The sequence below is a fragment of the Vigna radiata genome, unplaced genomic scaffold (genome assembly GCF_000741045.1).
Source record: "Vigna radiata var. radiata cultivar VC1973A unplaced genomic scaffold, Vradiata_ver6 scaffold_335, whole genome shotgun sequence".
In the NCBI taxonomy this organism is placed as follows: domain Eukaryota; kingdom Viridiplantae; phylum Streptophyta; class Magnoliopsida; order Fabales; family Fabaceae; genus Vigna; species Vigna radiata.
Genome location: NW_014541821.1, coordinates 274766 through 291747, shown reverse-complemented (window position 1 = coordinate 291747; position 16982 = coordinate 274766). Strand labels below are relative to the sequence as shown.

Below are 16982 nucleotides of genomic sequence, written 5' to 3'. Positions count from 1 at the left end.
GTCGTTATTTATGTCACCATTTATGACAAATTTATTTTATGTCAACATTTATTACAAANTTATTATATTTGGTAGGAGTAGAGACGCTAAATACATTTGATTGATACTAATAAATTTTGAACTAAACCAATTAAATCACAACACTTTCAACATAAATTCTTAAGAGAATATGTTTATGATTTTTTTAGTGATGAAATATAAAGAAGTAAATTATATGTAATTTTATTAAAGATCAAAAATTAAATTTAGTAAAAGAGTAATTAGTTGAGAGAAACCGTCGTCATTTATGTCAATATTTATGATGAATTTATGATATTTGTCAGGAGTAGAGACGCGAAATAAATTTGACTCACACTAATAAATTTTGAACAATATCAATTAAATCGCAACTCTTTCAACTTAAATTATGTTTACGAATTTTTTCTTATATGCTATTCTATTTATTTATTTTTATTTAATATGAAACTTCAACTAACATTACAATTAAGAGGGTTCATAACTTTACTTTATATGTAATATTTGAGATTTAAATAAAAAATGATTTTTAGAGTGTTTTATTTTTTAATGATAAAATATAAAGAAGTATATATATATATATATATATATATATATATATTAAAGATCATATTAAAATTAGCAAAAGAATATTTTAATGAGAGAAACCTTCTTTATTTATGTCACCATTTATGACAAATTTATTTTATGTCAACATTTATTACAAATTTATTATATTTGGTAGGAGTAGAGACGCTAAATAGATTTGATTGATACTAATAAATTTTGAACAAAACCAATTAAATCAGAACACTATCAACTTAAATTCTTAAGAGAATATGTTTATGAATTTTTTAGTGATGAAATATAAAGAAGTAAATTATATGTATTTTTATTAAAGATCAAAAGTTAAATTTAGCAAAAGAGTATTTTAATGAGAGAAACTGTCGTCATTTATGTCAACTTTTATGAGATATTTATGATATTTGTCAGGAGTAGAGACCGCAGATAGATTTGACTGATACTAATAAATTTTGAACAATATCAATTAAATCACAACACTTTCAACTTAAATTATGTTTATGAATTTTTGCATATGTTATTCTTCTTATTTAGTTTTATTTAACGGAAAACTTCAACTAACATTACAATTAAGAGGGTTCATAACTTTACTATATATATAATATTTGAGATTTAAATAAGAAATGAATTTTAGAGTGTTGTATTTTTTAATGATGAAATATAAAAAAGTAAATTATATATATTTTTATTAAAGATAAAAAATGGATAGTTATGAAGAATGTTAAGGAATGACAATAAGATAACCGAAGAAGACTCTCGATAAACAAAATAGAAATTGAAAACTATTGTAAATCGAAAACAATATCTCAATTGTAATTTAGAGATTCCACTTCTTAATAAAAGTTGTTATAATCAGATATGTGATCATTGTTGTAAAAATTAAAATTAGCAAAAATTATTTTAACGAGAGAAACTATAGTTATTTTTGTCAAATTTTATAAAAAATTTATGATATTTGTCGGGATGTAGATATATTAGAGTAATTTGTTATTTATATCAACTTTATGAAAAATTTATTATATTTATCGAAAAGTAGATACATTAAAGAAATTTGACACTAATAAACTGTCAACAATATCAATTAGACCATAACAACACTTTCAATCCAAATTATTAAGATAATAAGTTTGTGGATTTTTTAATAAGTTATTTTTTTTACATATTTTTACTTAACGTGTCAACTAACACTTAACTTTAATATGTTTATGTGAAATAAACTTTCAATTAAACAATACGTTTTGAAAACACATTGTCAAAATATACTTAAGTTTCATAAAACATAACTTATAATATTATTTTATGAAGTTTAATAAATTTTCTATATTTGATGATATCTTATTATAATTTTTTAACAAATATTTTTGTTAACTATTATATATCAGATTTGTACATATATAATATGATTATCATTATTTCTACACAAATGTTCTTCTTAAATACACAATCTATTCATACATAGATTTGACTTTTTTTGTCAACCTAACAATCAAACATTTTAAATAATAGTTTTCCAATGATAAGAGACATCACTGTTGTTGTAAAAGTGAAAATTAGCAAAAATGTGTTTCAATGAGAAAACCGTCATTATTTATTTTAACTTTTATTACAAATTTATAATATTTGTCAAGAACAAAGACACTAGATCGATTTGACTCACGTTAATAAATTTTAAACCATATTAATTAAATATGAGAATACTTTCAACTTAAACTTTTGTTAAGATAATATAATTTTTTTTTCTTATATGTTATTCTTCTTATTTATTTTTATTTAATGTGAAATTCCGACTAATATTATAATCAAGAGACTTTCATAACTTTATTATCTAGGTAATATTTGAGAATTAATAAAAAAAAATGAGATTTATTGTATTTTAGTTTTTAATGGTAGAATATGAAGAAGTAAACCGAATATTATTCTATTAAAGATAGAGAATGGATAGTTATAATGAATGTTAAAGAATGACTATAAGATAACTAGAGAAGGTTATCAATAAAAATAAATAAATCAAAAACAATATCTCAATTGTAATTTAGAGATTCAACTTCTTAATAAAAGTTTTGATAGTTAGATATATAATTATTGTTGCAAAAATTAAAATTAGCAAAAAATCATTTTAACAAAAGAAACCGTCATTATTTATGTTAATTTTTATGACAAATTAATAATATTTGTCGGGAAGTGGAGATATTAGAAAAATTTGACACTAATAAATTATGAATAATATCAATTAGATCATGATAACATTTTCAATCAAAATTATTAAGATAACGAGTTTATGAATTTTTTTAATTTTTTTTTTTTTTACATATTTTTATTTAGTGTGAGATTTCGACTAACACTTAATAACATATTTATTTGAAATAAACTCTCAATCAAAAAATACGTTTTGGAAACACATTGTCAAAATATATTTAAGTCTCAAAACATAATTTATAATATTATTTTATGGAGTTTAATAAACTTTCTATATTTGATGATATTTTATTATAATCTTTTAACAAATACTTTTGTTAATTATTATATATATTATTTGTACCTATATAATATAATTATCATTATTTCTATACAAACGTTGTTCTTAAATCTACAGTCTATTCATACCTAGATCTAACCTGTTTTCAACCTAAATTGTAGTCATATACTCTAATCGAAATTATCTTTAAATCCAACTCAACCATTCCTAATTCTAATCCTACCCAACAAATCCACCCACCTTATCTTCTCAATCTAATAACTAAAAAAAAAAGAAAAAAAAAGAAAACAAACTAACTTTCACTCTTCAAATCCTTTTTATTCTTGGTTGTTCCAATCATGTCTTGACCTTTGCCTCTACACCCATCGAAAAATTACAATGGAAGAACATTTTAGTAATACTGGGATGCATTTATATTGGAATGATATTGTGATTATGTTTTTTTTTTTTTAAATATTGATTGAATCATACATATGAGGATAACTACTCAAAATGTTGACATAAGTTTACAAATTATAATTCACTTGGAGATTCCAGAAATTCAAATATTGAAAAAGATTGGGGAAAAAGATAGTTATTGCCAAGGTAGAATAAGGAATTTTGCGTTGATGAAATTGAAGATTGCAACTTTTTCATTATTAAGCTTACCAAAATCATCTAGAGTATGATATAATATAAGGAGGTAATGAATGAAGTTGTAAAACATTTGTTTTGTCATATAAGTATGAACACAATTATTTCTATGTACAAACTTAATCATATTTCAGAAGTATAAACAAAAGTTTGTAAAATTGTTTGTATAAGATCGATATCTACATGTAGATGACTACTTGTTTTTTCTCTATATTGCAATACAAAGATGATTTCATTTCTTCATTTTTTTTTTTATTGTTTGATTTATTTTACTTGTAACAATTTGATGAATGAAAGAGGTGTCAACTTGAAGACACAAAATTCTCTTTAAATGTTTTTTTAAAAAATTTTAAGTATTACCTTAGAACCTAACTCTATCAATAACCACAACAATCCACCTATCCATTTTACTTCACCCAATACACATTTACCTTCATACCTTCCATTATCAGTAACTCATGATAATAAAGACCTTAAAACCATTTCCAGGAGAAACAAAAGTATTGTTATGAATTTTAAATCTAAGTTCATTGAGAAGCACAACACAAAAACATCAACACCAATAGACCTTGATTCACTACAAATATATACCTCCTCCCAACCCTTTACTTGTGTTGTCACCATTCATTGGTGTTCAATAAGAAACTAGTGTCCAAGTACAAGCAAGAAGAACAAACAATACTTAGCACAAAAATAAATAACTAATATGCACACTATATAATAATCATAGAGAAGGAACAACAAAGAAATATATATATATATATATATATATATATATATAATAAGTCCCAAGTTTCTTCGAACTTCAAAAGCATAAATCAACATTGAGTTCCAGAAGTAGGGTTACAAAAGCAAAATTAAAGCATCAAAGGAACCAACTTTCAAGATGAAAAACAATAAATAGAGGATACTCATGTTCTATCCCATAGAAGCACAACGTTCAAAGTTTTTTGAGGACTTCTCCATAAAATAGCATGTACATGGACTAAAAATGGTATGTAAAGGACTAAAATGAATTATTTTTAAATATAAGCATGGACGGCAATGGGGAGTGAATGAATAATTAAACATTACTTCTTTTTTTCTCATACTGTGACAATATTGACCTGCAGAAGCATACATGCTAAGAGTTTGAATGATAATTTATAAACTTGGTTTATCCTCTTCAACGTTGGGGAGAAACACAAACATCTAACTGTGGGAGTGCTCAATAGCAAAATCAGAAAGAAAAACAAAAAGATGGATACAACTGGTGTTTGTTTCTCTCCTTAAGCCTATATGAGAACTTAGCAAATTTAATTGAAAGCACAAATTTATCCTAGTAAAAGTTTTCACAACTTAGATGTGTTTCGGGAATTGCAAACCTCGTAACCTGAAGGTGAGAGAGCAATGACCAATTTTAGATTAGTCACATGCTGCAGAAGATGGTTATACTGCAAGATTGAAACTGAAAGTTACGAATAGAAGTATTAAAAAAGACAAACCATGTTTTATGATTAACTCTTTTTAACTCATTCTCATTGCCATCCTCAAATCACACCCCCTCAACTACTGCCGATTCCATTTTACAGCCACATCATCAGTGTTCACTTTAGACCACTCATGGCATGACATGAATATTTATCTTAGCAATGATTTTGGTAAAAAATACCATCACCACTTCTGCTGATACAGGCTACATAACTCAGAATAGCACAAGTCCAGATTGGAGATAGCTTGGCTTACTTCACAAAGTAACTCAGAATATATCTGGAATTTACAAATTATAATAGATACACCTTAATATTTACCCTATCTTTCTGATAAAAAGTAACCTTGGCTCCCTTTTCAAAAAAGAATTGTAAAATGACTTGCCATAAAAGATAAAAGCATAATATATATTTGCAAACAAAATCAATATCTAACTGACACTGTTTAATTACAAAATTTAGAAAGTGGCAAAAGCGTGCTGCGAAACAGGACATTTTAAGTTGAATCACATGTAAAAAGATTGATTAATTCATACAGCATAAAGAAAACTGCAAATTTCGGTGGCTCTGAAGCTAGATTCCTACACGTATGATGTTACAATATGGAGGAAAAGACAAAAATATAAAGGAAACAAATTCAGAATCTCGTCTTGAGGAACGCTACACTTTCCTAGATAACAGGCATCTTTATTATATCACCGAAGTCATTTGGGCTCTTTGGGAAAGTGCATCTTAATAAGTGCAGGAAGTTCTGCTAACTCAACCTGAGGTTTCCCCAACAAAATACTCTTTAACTTATCATCACAGTTGATCACATTCTTATTGCTTGGATCCTGCTCAATTAAAGAAGCAACTCATCTTAATCAATCCATGGGAGCTGCATTTCAATATAAAAAAAAAAAAAAAAAAATACCCCAACCCATAAAACACCAGATCCAACTTGACGACTGGATACCCGCTTTTTACAAATTTATAACTTACAATTTCATAAAATCACAAAAATATTTATTACAAAAGATTATGGAACAGTTAAAAAACGTCAGAAAGAGATCTCTATATTGGAATAATATGTAGATAGTATAATATGTAGACAGTATGCATAGCATAGTTCAAACAAGATACGAAGCACAAACTAGAGATTTCTTGTCTTACTTCAATACATGTATACAAAGTGCCCAAAAGTTTTGCCAAGTACTACTGTACCATTGAAGCTGCAACGTGGCATATCTTAGCCAAATATAGAGCTGTGATTGGATTTGTATAAAACAATGTAATAGAGTAAAAATGAACAAAATACTATTACGTTCCAATCTTTGCATTGTTTATAATAGGATGAAATGGAATGAAACATAACAGAATGCATTCCATTCAATCAGATACTCATTTCTTTCTTCCCTTCCAATTTTGGGGGATAGAATCACACCCCTTTTTCCCATTCCGTTACAAAATTACCCAAACAATGGAATAGTAATTTTATTCAAATACATTCCATTCTCCAGTACATATTCAAAAATGGGCTAGGTGTATCAATATTGAATTACTCAACGACCTTAGAAAGGGTCCATTCCAGTCATTCGCAGTTCCTACTTCCTGCCTCTTTCAATCACTGCCTCCCCAAAGAGAAGGCAATACATATTTCAAAAACAAAACTCCTTAAATTGTTTAACAATACCCTTAGCTCAAAAGCCGCATCTTGAACTCTAACTCTTCATCAATAATTCATTAACAAAAAATTCACATAATTCTGTCTAAACAGTTCACATAAGATAAATTTTACAAACTTTAAAAGCGAGTCAAAATCCAAAAACAACGAGATAGAATTGAACGTAACTTCAACAAAAACGTCACATTATTAAAAGAAAAGAAGGGGAACCTGCAGATTATTGGCTTTGACGTAGGACCAAACGCACATGAAACAACCCAAACGGGAAATCTGAGATTGGCCCACGAATTCTCTGAGCGTGGATGGAAGGTTGACGAGGTCAATCAAGTTGGCAAGCTTCTTAGGGTTGTCAGTGATGGCTTTCTTCATGCGCTGAGGGAGCATTTTTGCTTTGAATCCCTGAAATTCAACGCCTAAAAGGAGTTGGGCACCGATAAAACACGAAGCTTGACGAAGAAATAGAGGGCTAGTGTGGTTGGAATTTGAAGGATGCTACGAAATGAATGACAATGGAGGAGAAAAAAGAGGTTTGCAGGGCATTGCCACACCAAAACATTTACTCCCACAAGGTTTAAGGGGTTTTAATTTTTAAGTTAGGTTTAGCAATTGAATTTCATCTCTATAAATGTAACAGATTATTCCTTATTAACTTTTTAAAGTATTTTTTATGTATTTTTTTTTATTACAGTAGGAAATTAAAAATCTTATTTTGGTAATTATACGACTAAGATTCCATTCAATTTGAAATAAATAAATAAATAAAATAAAATAAATAGATTTCGGAAACTGGATGAAATTGTGAAGATTTAAGAGTGAGTTAATTATTTTACTTTTAGAAAATTTGAAAATAAAGTTTTTTCAAAATTAGTATAAGAATTGACTTATGTATGAATAAAAAAATTGTTTAATTGATTGAAATTGAAAATTATCACAATGTCTTAGTTATAAAAGTAATATAAAATTATAATTTTTAATATTATATATAATTGTAAAAATATTTATAGAGAGAAAAAATAATAATTTTTAAAATATAAAAAAATGGTATTTAAGTAAAATGAAATATTTATTTTTAAAATGTAATATTTTGTGAATATCATTTACTACCTAATTTTTTTGTTATTAAAGTGAAATTCAATATTCATGATGAAACAAATAATTAACCGAAGTTACAATATTACATAACATAAAAAGTGTTCGAACATAATAAGGTACAACTATATTTATCATAGTTTATGATGAAGTTGTTTTGGTTAGGTATATAGACAATCTATTGAAACGATATTGTATTGGCATCCTTATTAGACATCTTGTATGTGATGGATGTGAAGATAGAAACAAAAAACACCATTTGAATAAGTTATTGTTTTGAATGTTCATAGTCCTTAATAAGTTACCAATTTCTTCTAAAGTAGGATTAGATGAATGAGTTGTGGCTATTAGTAGTGCATCGCAACGCTCCATGGCTTGTAGTTGATGTTGAACAATTGCACATAGTCTTCTTGTTTCAATATTCTCTTTTTTCCAATTCATCGTATTTGTAGTTCATTAAGGTGACATTGACAATAAATAAAAGTATGACAACTATTGTGAAAACAAATGTAAATGAAGTTTAACTAATGTAAAAAATCAAAGACATAACTTAATGTAATATAATAAAGGAAATTCACAACGTCGTGTAATATAGTCATTAAATATTATACAACTTAATCATCTAAATGGTGGAAAATTAAGTTAACATTATGATTGACTATACAAAGATCTATTTAATTTATAAATATAATTATTTTTGTCTCCCTACTAATGTTCTTAGTAGTTTTTTTTATATAGATGGTCTTCATATATAAATGTAATGATAGTATTTGTTTTTTCCAACTCAAAGTTAAGTTCTCAATCATGGCTAACAACATTCTAATGAATTTGTACAAGAAAGAAAGCATCATTGTAATAAAATTCTTCTATCTAGATAAAGCCTCAAACCACCAACTCTCACTAAATATTCATTAATATGTTTTTAGAATTCTATCAGAGCATTTGAAATCTCATTTGCAACTAATCAATTGATAACCTACACGTTAGAAATCAATGTTAAAATATTGTTTCATCTCCTCCTCGTACAAGGTTTTTCACTATCTAGGCTTTTTCTTAATTGCAAAAGGAAAGGACCTATCCAACATTACCTTGGCACAATTGTTGAACTCTTTACAAGTACAAGAGCAACAAAGGGTTATAAGAGAAGAAAGATTTGTTCAGAAAGCATTACTAATCAAACATGAAGATGGTGAGAGATATAAAAAGAACATGAACAAGCAACAAGAAAATGTAGAGAGTTCCTTCAAAATGACAACAAGGATGGAAATTCCAATGGAAGATTTCCTCCTTGTAAACATTGCAACAATATGGGTCATCCTCTATTCAAGTGCTGGAGAAGGGTTGATGGTAAGTGTAGTGAGTGCAACGAACTTGGACATGAAGTTGTGATTTGTCGAAACAAAATCTAGAGCAAGAAAAAGATGTTAAAAATGCAAATGAAAATGAGGAAGATCAACTTTTTGTTGAAACTTGTTTTTCAAGCAATATCTTAAGTGAATCATGGCTAATTGATGGTGGATATATCAATCACATGACTCGTGACAAGAAACTCTTTAGGGAACTTTAGCCTTCAAAAATTTCAAAAGTTAAGATACGTTAGGGCGATTATATTCTAGTAAAAGGAATAGGAACCATTTCCATTACAACACATGTAAGCAATAAAACAATTTTTGATGTATTGTATGTACGCAACCAATTCCAAAACTTGTTGAGTATTGGTCAACTATTAAAAAAAATGCTTTAAGGTGTTTTTTGAAGCAATTTTTGCTTAATAAAGGATGTTATAGGTCAAGATTTGTTCAAGGTGAAAATGAGAGGCAAAATTTTTTCACTCAATCCAACTCTAAAGGAGCAGCTAGTTTTCTCAGTAAAAGAAAATGTTACGGAGTTATAACAAAGGAGACTTAGGCATTATCACTATCAAGGATGCAAAAATATGAAATTGTCAAAGATTTACTTGATTTTTAAGTGATGTCTACTATCAAGTGTTCAATGACGTTCAATTGTAATACAATAAAGTCATATCCACAAAGATTTAGTTTCATAAAAAAAATGACTTACACTCTAGTCCAGTTTATTAATGGAACAATGATAAAGATGGATAAATTTGATAAAGTTTTTTTCTTAAAAATAAAAGTAAGTGATGCTAATAAAGATGTTGGAATTAAACTTGACTACTCTTCCCCTTATTTCAATATTGTTGGCACTCGGGATGACAAAAATACCCACGTTCGTGGGTATATGAGGATAAAATCTATTGTGAATAGTTGGTAGTTGTGGGTAATAGAAACTCACAAGTAGCAGGTAATTTAGTATTCACTTATCAATGGGTTGCGTTCGGATATCATAATACTCGTACCCTCTACTACCCTTTAAGAAAATTAAATTCCATTATTATCCTTATTAGGGTTAAGTTTTTCTTGGGATTTCTTTTTTTGATTTTTGTCACTGTTCTATTTAGAAAGCATTTCTCATCTTCACCTTTCTCTTTTGATCTCTCTTTTAAGGTGCTCTATCTTTCTTTTTCTTGTTCTCTATTTGATATTTCAACTGTAACTCCTTTGTTAGTGAAAGAATAAAGTAGAAAAAAATAGAGGTGAGGTGTATGACTAGGTTTGTGACCTCTATATCTTCCTCCTTAACCACTGTTAACTCCTCAGCAAGTGTACCGAATGGTAAGACCGGTACGTTTCCCAAGAGACTCATGGCCTAAACAGTCATGTGATTACTTAACTAAACAACACATTGATGAACAATTTTGGATTTTTTAATGCAAAGACAAGAAAAGTATATATGCATGCAATTTGATCAATTGAATAGAAACCTTGTTGTAAAAATCTTGACCATTATAATGCATTTCCTTCCGGGTACAGGAAGGACACTAGATGTAGGCAATTTGACCGAACCAATATAAAAACTGTGTTTGAATTTTCTATCCCTGATCTCTTTACTTTCAAGTTGACTTTATTTTCAGTATAATCAACTATTTTCCGTTGCACTGATTTATCCTTTTCATTGAGATTCAAGAAACTTTTGAAAGTTTTATAGTTGGCGAAAAAGATTTTGAAAAGACTCTGATTTTTTATTTTCACCAATTCAACCCCCCTGGTGTTGAAACTAAGTCATTCTTTTCCAACAACTTGTTTGGAGGGAGTAATTGAAATATCTTATATTTCAATTTTCTTGTTTGGATAAAGCAATGTAATTTTTATTTTAAGGCACACTCAACTTTATCCTTGAGCTCGAGTTGAGTTAGCTCAACCTTTTATCTAGAACAAGTCATCTCAAGTTTCGGTGTAGGTTGACTTGAGAAGATTCAACTTGAGTCGACTGGGCCTGACTTTTAACCCAAATTGACTTGTCTTAACCTTCAACAATGATCGACCGATTTCAACCTTCAATTTATGCCAACTTAATTCGAACTTCAATGTGAGCTAACTTAGCTTGAACTTCGACACGAGCCAACTCGATTTGACCTTCGTCCCATGCCAACTGGACTCAACTTTTAGCCTTGTCCTAGTCAACTTAACCTTCGACTCTAGCCAACTCGACTCGACCTTCAAAGCAACCTGACTCAAGTCATCCTTTGACTTATCAACCCAACTCGAGCTTTGACCTGAACCATCCCTACTTGACCTTCGTCCCGAGCCAATTTGGCTTGACCTTCCTCTTGGTTGACTTTTCATGACATTCAGTCTGGCTAAATCGGCTTGACTTTTGACATGACTGACTCGAGTTGACCTTTGGCTTGGTCGACTCAACTGAACCTTCAATTTATGTCAAATTGATTTGACCTTTAACATACGCCAAATTAACTTGACTTTCGATCTATATTAACTCGACTAAACCTGCAATTTAAAAAAATGACAGTGGAGTGAAATGGAATTGAATTTTTAATTTCTTATATTTTTTGTGATATTTGAAATTCTCCCAAACGTCTCATCCAACATCAAGGTACGGAAGTAGAAGAATGGAACGTGGAAGATGATTATTTCAGTGCTCTTACAGTTCGAGATGCGGCTCGAGCACACAATTTATAGCTACCTAAAACTACTATTGCCAGTCCATTGCAAGACGGCAAAGTGATTAAATGGACCTAGAAAAAGGGTGATTAGTGGAAGGTAATGTTTTGAATGATTTCAAAGACACCTGTTGTTTGGAGGATCTCATCGTCGCAGATGGGAAACATGTCTTTGATCTGTTAATTATTTTCTGATCATGAATACCCAATGATTCTATTTTCACTTGTTTTCTTTTTCATTTTTTGAAAAAAAAAATGAGAATTATTATATATAATTAGCTAAAATACAAATTAAAATAAAAGCAGCGTGCAGCTGGCAATTGGGAGCAATAGATTTAGACATGATAATGAAAAAGAACAAATAAAATAAGATTGGTCAAAAGGAGCCTATGGTTTTTCCAAGCAACCAAAGAACTAAGGAGAGTTGAATGCCAAATATTGTGTGAAGGGTACTCCTATCCAACATGAATCCATATACCGTAATCCCTGCCCTGTTATTCTCAAAGTAGTTTACTGCAAAAACAGGTCAAACCAGCGTATAATATCAGTGAAGAAATATTCATCATAATCATCAGATGATGAGTCCATAAATAGAACATTCCTTCCATAAAGATTAAAAAAACAAAAAAATCACTTCACAACTTCTTTGGTTACATGCATAGTAGAATGAATGAGCATCTTCTTCTTTTCTTCCTTTTACCTTAATTCATCAAAACCAACATAAACAATAGCCTAAGGATGCTTGTCGGAGAAACTAGTAAGTTATATATGAGTGGTTGATAAGTTGGCATATAAACTAATTAAAGTATTATGTCAACACGCTAACAGATCACACAATATATCGACTGTAATGTTTTCATGACGTGGTCAATGTTATCATTCTATAAATCTTAAAATAATTATTATAAAAGTTGACAAATCTATCATAAATATATACTTTTTGTGTAATTTTTTTCTAATACTGGTTGAAATTTATTGGGATTTGAAGTGCCATGTATTAAAAATTGTGATTTTAAGAAATTTGAAGGATAATTTCTTAGTGAGTTTATAACAAGGGATAGAAAATGTAATACCAAGAGCTTGTCTCTTTTGATATGAGATGGTGCTGTAAGCATAAGATGGGATGAACTTGGTAGTATCAATTTCATCTTCTTCATCCCCTGCTTCGTCAGTGTCTGATTCTCCGTCTGTTCCCACGTTTGGAAACACTGTCTCACGGGAACTCTGAGGACCCATTGGGGTCTCACCATCTGTCACCGCTCCATCAAAGGAATCCAACGTTGCACACACATGCCACTTGGCAGCAAGCCCCGTGATCGCTTGTGCTTTGTGTGTTATCTTTGTCGCACTACGCAGCAATATGCACAGCGCAGAAAGGAGTGTCACTGAGCACAGCTGCACAAGAATAAAAAAACCGATTATTTTTAATGATTTCTTCTCACTAATCATGCTTTAACATTACAATTAATGCTTTAACACGACAGAGCAAAGTTTCACTTGGTAGCGACTAACTTAAAGAAAGGAACATAGAGGAAGTTCCAATTTAATCAAATTGAATGCGTCGTGGTCATACTTCAAATGATTTTGATCATATCATTTTTTTATTTGTCCAACTTTAAGAAATTTTGTATATACAGAGGTAGGCACGCATGAGTAAGTTTATAAAACTATTACAAGAAAGATATAAAAAAGTTAGGTAAACGATCAAGATGTTGTTAATTTAATCATAATGAAAAAATGTATATAACTTCTGAAAATATAAAGAATAGAAATCACTTGGTAATATTACAATTTAATGATAAAATAGTCCCAAGTTTATTATAAATTAGTTCTTAGTATTGCATTTTAAATAATAAAATATTTTCATAAAACTTAAACAATAAAATACAATTGACGGATTTTTTTTGCATATTTAAAACTATAATAAACCTTTTTATTCTCTTAAAGAATGCTTTACATATATAACGACTAAACTGATGATTTACCCAAACAAAATATATCAACATTGATGAACTAGTAGTATAAATAGTTTTATATATGTATTTAATAATATCATTAGACATTATGAGTATAACATTAGGTATAATAATAATACATTCAACTAAACTCTTTAAACAAAAATACCAGTGGTAGCGTGTATACTTCACATTTTTTAAAATTTATTTGCAAATATATTAATTGAAACCTTACCCTATATATTATTAATATACAAAGTTTATATTGTCAACAAATTAAAAATCAAGCTAAGATAAAATTAAAAGTTATAGAATTTTTAACACTGAAATAAAACATATTCATTATGAATATATTAGAATTTAGTTCTTAAAAACTTTCATACCCCAAAAATTGGGTCTAACTAATCGAATAAACCATGACCGATTACTTTTGATCAACTTATAAATGAAAGCATCTAATCAAAATATAATATTTTCTTTTATGAAATTTGATACAAGATAATAAAATCGATGGAATATTCTAATAGTATAAAAAAGTATGCCATCATTCAATCATAAATTTTTATAATTAATATTCATTAATCTTTTATAATCATTTTAAAGATCCTAATTTAAATAATTTTAATTGTTTGTTGTAGAATGTTTTATACTTAAGGTTTAAAATAAAATAAATAAAAAAAACACATTAAACATATAAAATAAACTCCAAAATCTACAGCTCACTAAAGTAGTAATAGTTATAATGAGTTATCACTGAATGACTTCTTTTACACCACAATTAAAAGAATTAAATAAATTGTGTATTCAATAAATGTTTTTAGTTTAGTTGCATTTCTAGTTTCTTACTATTTTGTAATTATACAATTTTACCTTATAACGTGTTTCATTTTTATTTTTACAACAACCTTCTCATGTTTTAACAGTATTAATGATAATTTTTTCAAGGATTGTGAATTTTTTATTTTATTCTATTATATTTCAATTGTGTCAAAGTTTTTTAAATGTTATATTCAGGTTATTTTATTCTATTTATTGGTTGAAAACTATTAAGCCTCAAAATTAATTACAAGCGAAGAATGTAATTAACTTAATTTGATTCCTAAAAAACTAAGATCATATGTTAGTGATATTTGAAGGATTTAATTCACATAATTAAAATTTAGAATAAACAACCATATTATTGTTATTAGTACTAAAAAGATGAAAGTAGAAATATTATTTTCTTTTTAAAGAAAAGAGAAAAGAAGGGACATACCGCAAGTTCACCGGCCATGTATAAGTTCATATCACGTGAATGTTTGGTTGTGACAAGGAGGCATGCGAACTGGCTTCCAGTAACCAATAGGAGGGCGAGTAGAATAAACGCGCGGAACCTGTGGCTAATGATTCGCAGGTGTCTTCTGATCCTAAGGTGCTCCGACATCACCGATGCCACGTCCGAGTCCACGTGGAAGAACCTCGCGAAGTCGTGCAGTCGAAGGATCTGAAGATGGCAGATCAGACGGAACAGAACGCATACCAGAAAAATCACTGTGATACGGTACAGCCACGAGGACAGTTCCAATATACACGCCACCGCATCGCTCACGTACACGTTACCCAGAAATGGGATTTGCGAGGCTCCAGAACCGTACCACCATATCTTGTATGCACACTCCACCACAAAACACGGACCCACAAACACCGAAAGGATCTTCAGCGATCTCTGTCAAAAAAAAACAAAAATTGAAAATTATAAATTTTGGAGCGTTATATTTAATGATTTTTTTTTAAATAGAAGTAAAGTCTACAGAAATGTGGTTTTCAATAAATTGCAATCGATTATATAAAGTTTTGAGAACTGAACTAAAAAAAATGGAATAAAAGGCTCCATAGAATAATATTTATAATGTTTTAATGATTCTCCATTTAAAAAAAGAGAAAAAAAAAACTCAGAATAAACATCGCTTCTAGATGCTTCAGAATCGGACTCATTGGTCGTAATGCAAGAAAAAGCATAGAAATGCAGAAACAAGAAATTAATGCAGAAACAGGAAATTAATGCAGAAAGCAAGAATTAACAGAAGGAAGTCTGAGATAATTAACAAGTCTGAATTAATTAGTATAAGAGATAACAAATTAAAAAAGAAAGAGGAAGTAATTAACAGTGAGAGAGAGATTAGAAGACATACATTCAGCTGCGCCATGTAGTTGGTTTTCACAGTTTCGCTCTCGTCGCAGAGCTTGTCGAAGAAGAGGAACCTTCGGAGACCATACTTCCGGACGAAGCCTGCCAGGCAGAGGAAGGAGAGGGTGGCGACTGTGGTCAGAGAGACCTGCACGACGCCGTCGTAGGGTCGGGAGTGGCGGCCGTCGCAGTCCGGGCAGGCCAGTAGGAAGTGAGAGGCCGCGGGCACGATGACAGCTAGGAGGAGGAAGACGGACCAGGAGAGCGCCGCCGTGAAGGCGTTGGACTGATCGACGCACATCCAGCGCAGGTAGGATCGGAACGTGTGGAACTCATCGTTCACGTGCGAAACGCTTCGGTTGTACTTGCCGCGGCGGTCCAAAAGCGCCGTAGCGGCGGTGTCGCTCATCGGAAGTGGTTTTTGTCTGTTAAGGCGTTGAGAATTGGGAACTTGAAAGAGCAGACTAAATAGCTTGGCTCGCTGGATTTCGACGCATGGGTTTTTATACCCAAATTTTTGGAATCGACGTGACAAAACAGGTAGGAATGTAACTAAATGAATTCTTCTTTATATGAATTATTTTTTTCATAGTATATGTAATTCTTTCAAACGATTTTAAATTATTAACTTTCAAATATTTAGTTGAGATAAATAATCTAAATTTATGAATTTTATATATTTTATCTTTGAGACGAAGTACTACTAAAAAATTATTATTATAAATTTCACTGACAATGTCTAATTGAAATCACCGACTTTTGTTGAAAATATTTATTAACTAGATCAGAAATGATATTTTTATAAATACTGGTCAAAAGACATTTTAACTTATATTAATTAAAAATAATAATTTGTTTGGTGTAATTTAAAAGTATATGTTTAGCATCAGTTAAAACTATAATCAATATTAAAAATAATTAGTAAATATCAGT

General features: G+C 29.5%; 2 protein-coding genes across 2 annotated transcripts; both read right to left on the bottom strand.

The window, feature by feature from the left end:
• Positions 1–5648: 5648 nt before the first annotated feature.
• Positions 5649–7408, bottom strand: LOC106778416 (upstream activation factor subunit spp27). The gene is made up of 2 exons (XM_014666374.2): positions 7028–7408; positions 5649–5987 (listed from the first exon to the last, which is right to left on the bottom strand). The coding sequence occupies exons 1-2, from the start codon at positions 7199–7201 to the stop codon at positions 5859–5861; spliced, it is 303 nt and encodes a 100-aa protein (XP_014521860.1). The 5' UTR covers positions 7202–7408; the 3' UTR covers positions 5649–5858.
• Positions 7409–12202: 4794 nt separating this feature from the next.
• Positions 12203–16546, bottom strand: LOC106778411. The gene is made up of 4 exons (XM_014666368.2): positions 16054–16546; positions 15138–15587; positions 13001–13322; positions 12203–12440 (listed from the first exon to the last, which is right to left on the bottom strand). Exons 1-4 carry the CDS (start codon positions 16456–16458, stop codon positions 12304–12306), a joined length of 1314 nt encoding a protein of 437 aa, XP_014521854.1. The 5' UTR covers positions 16459–16546; the 3' UTR covers positions 12203–12303.
• Positions 16547–16982: the final 436 nt, after the last annotated feature.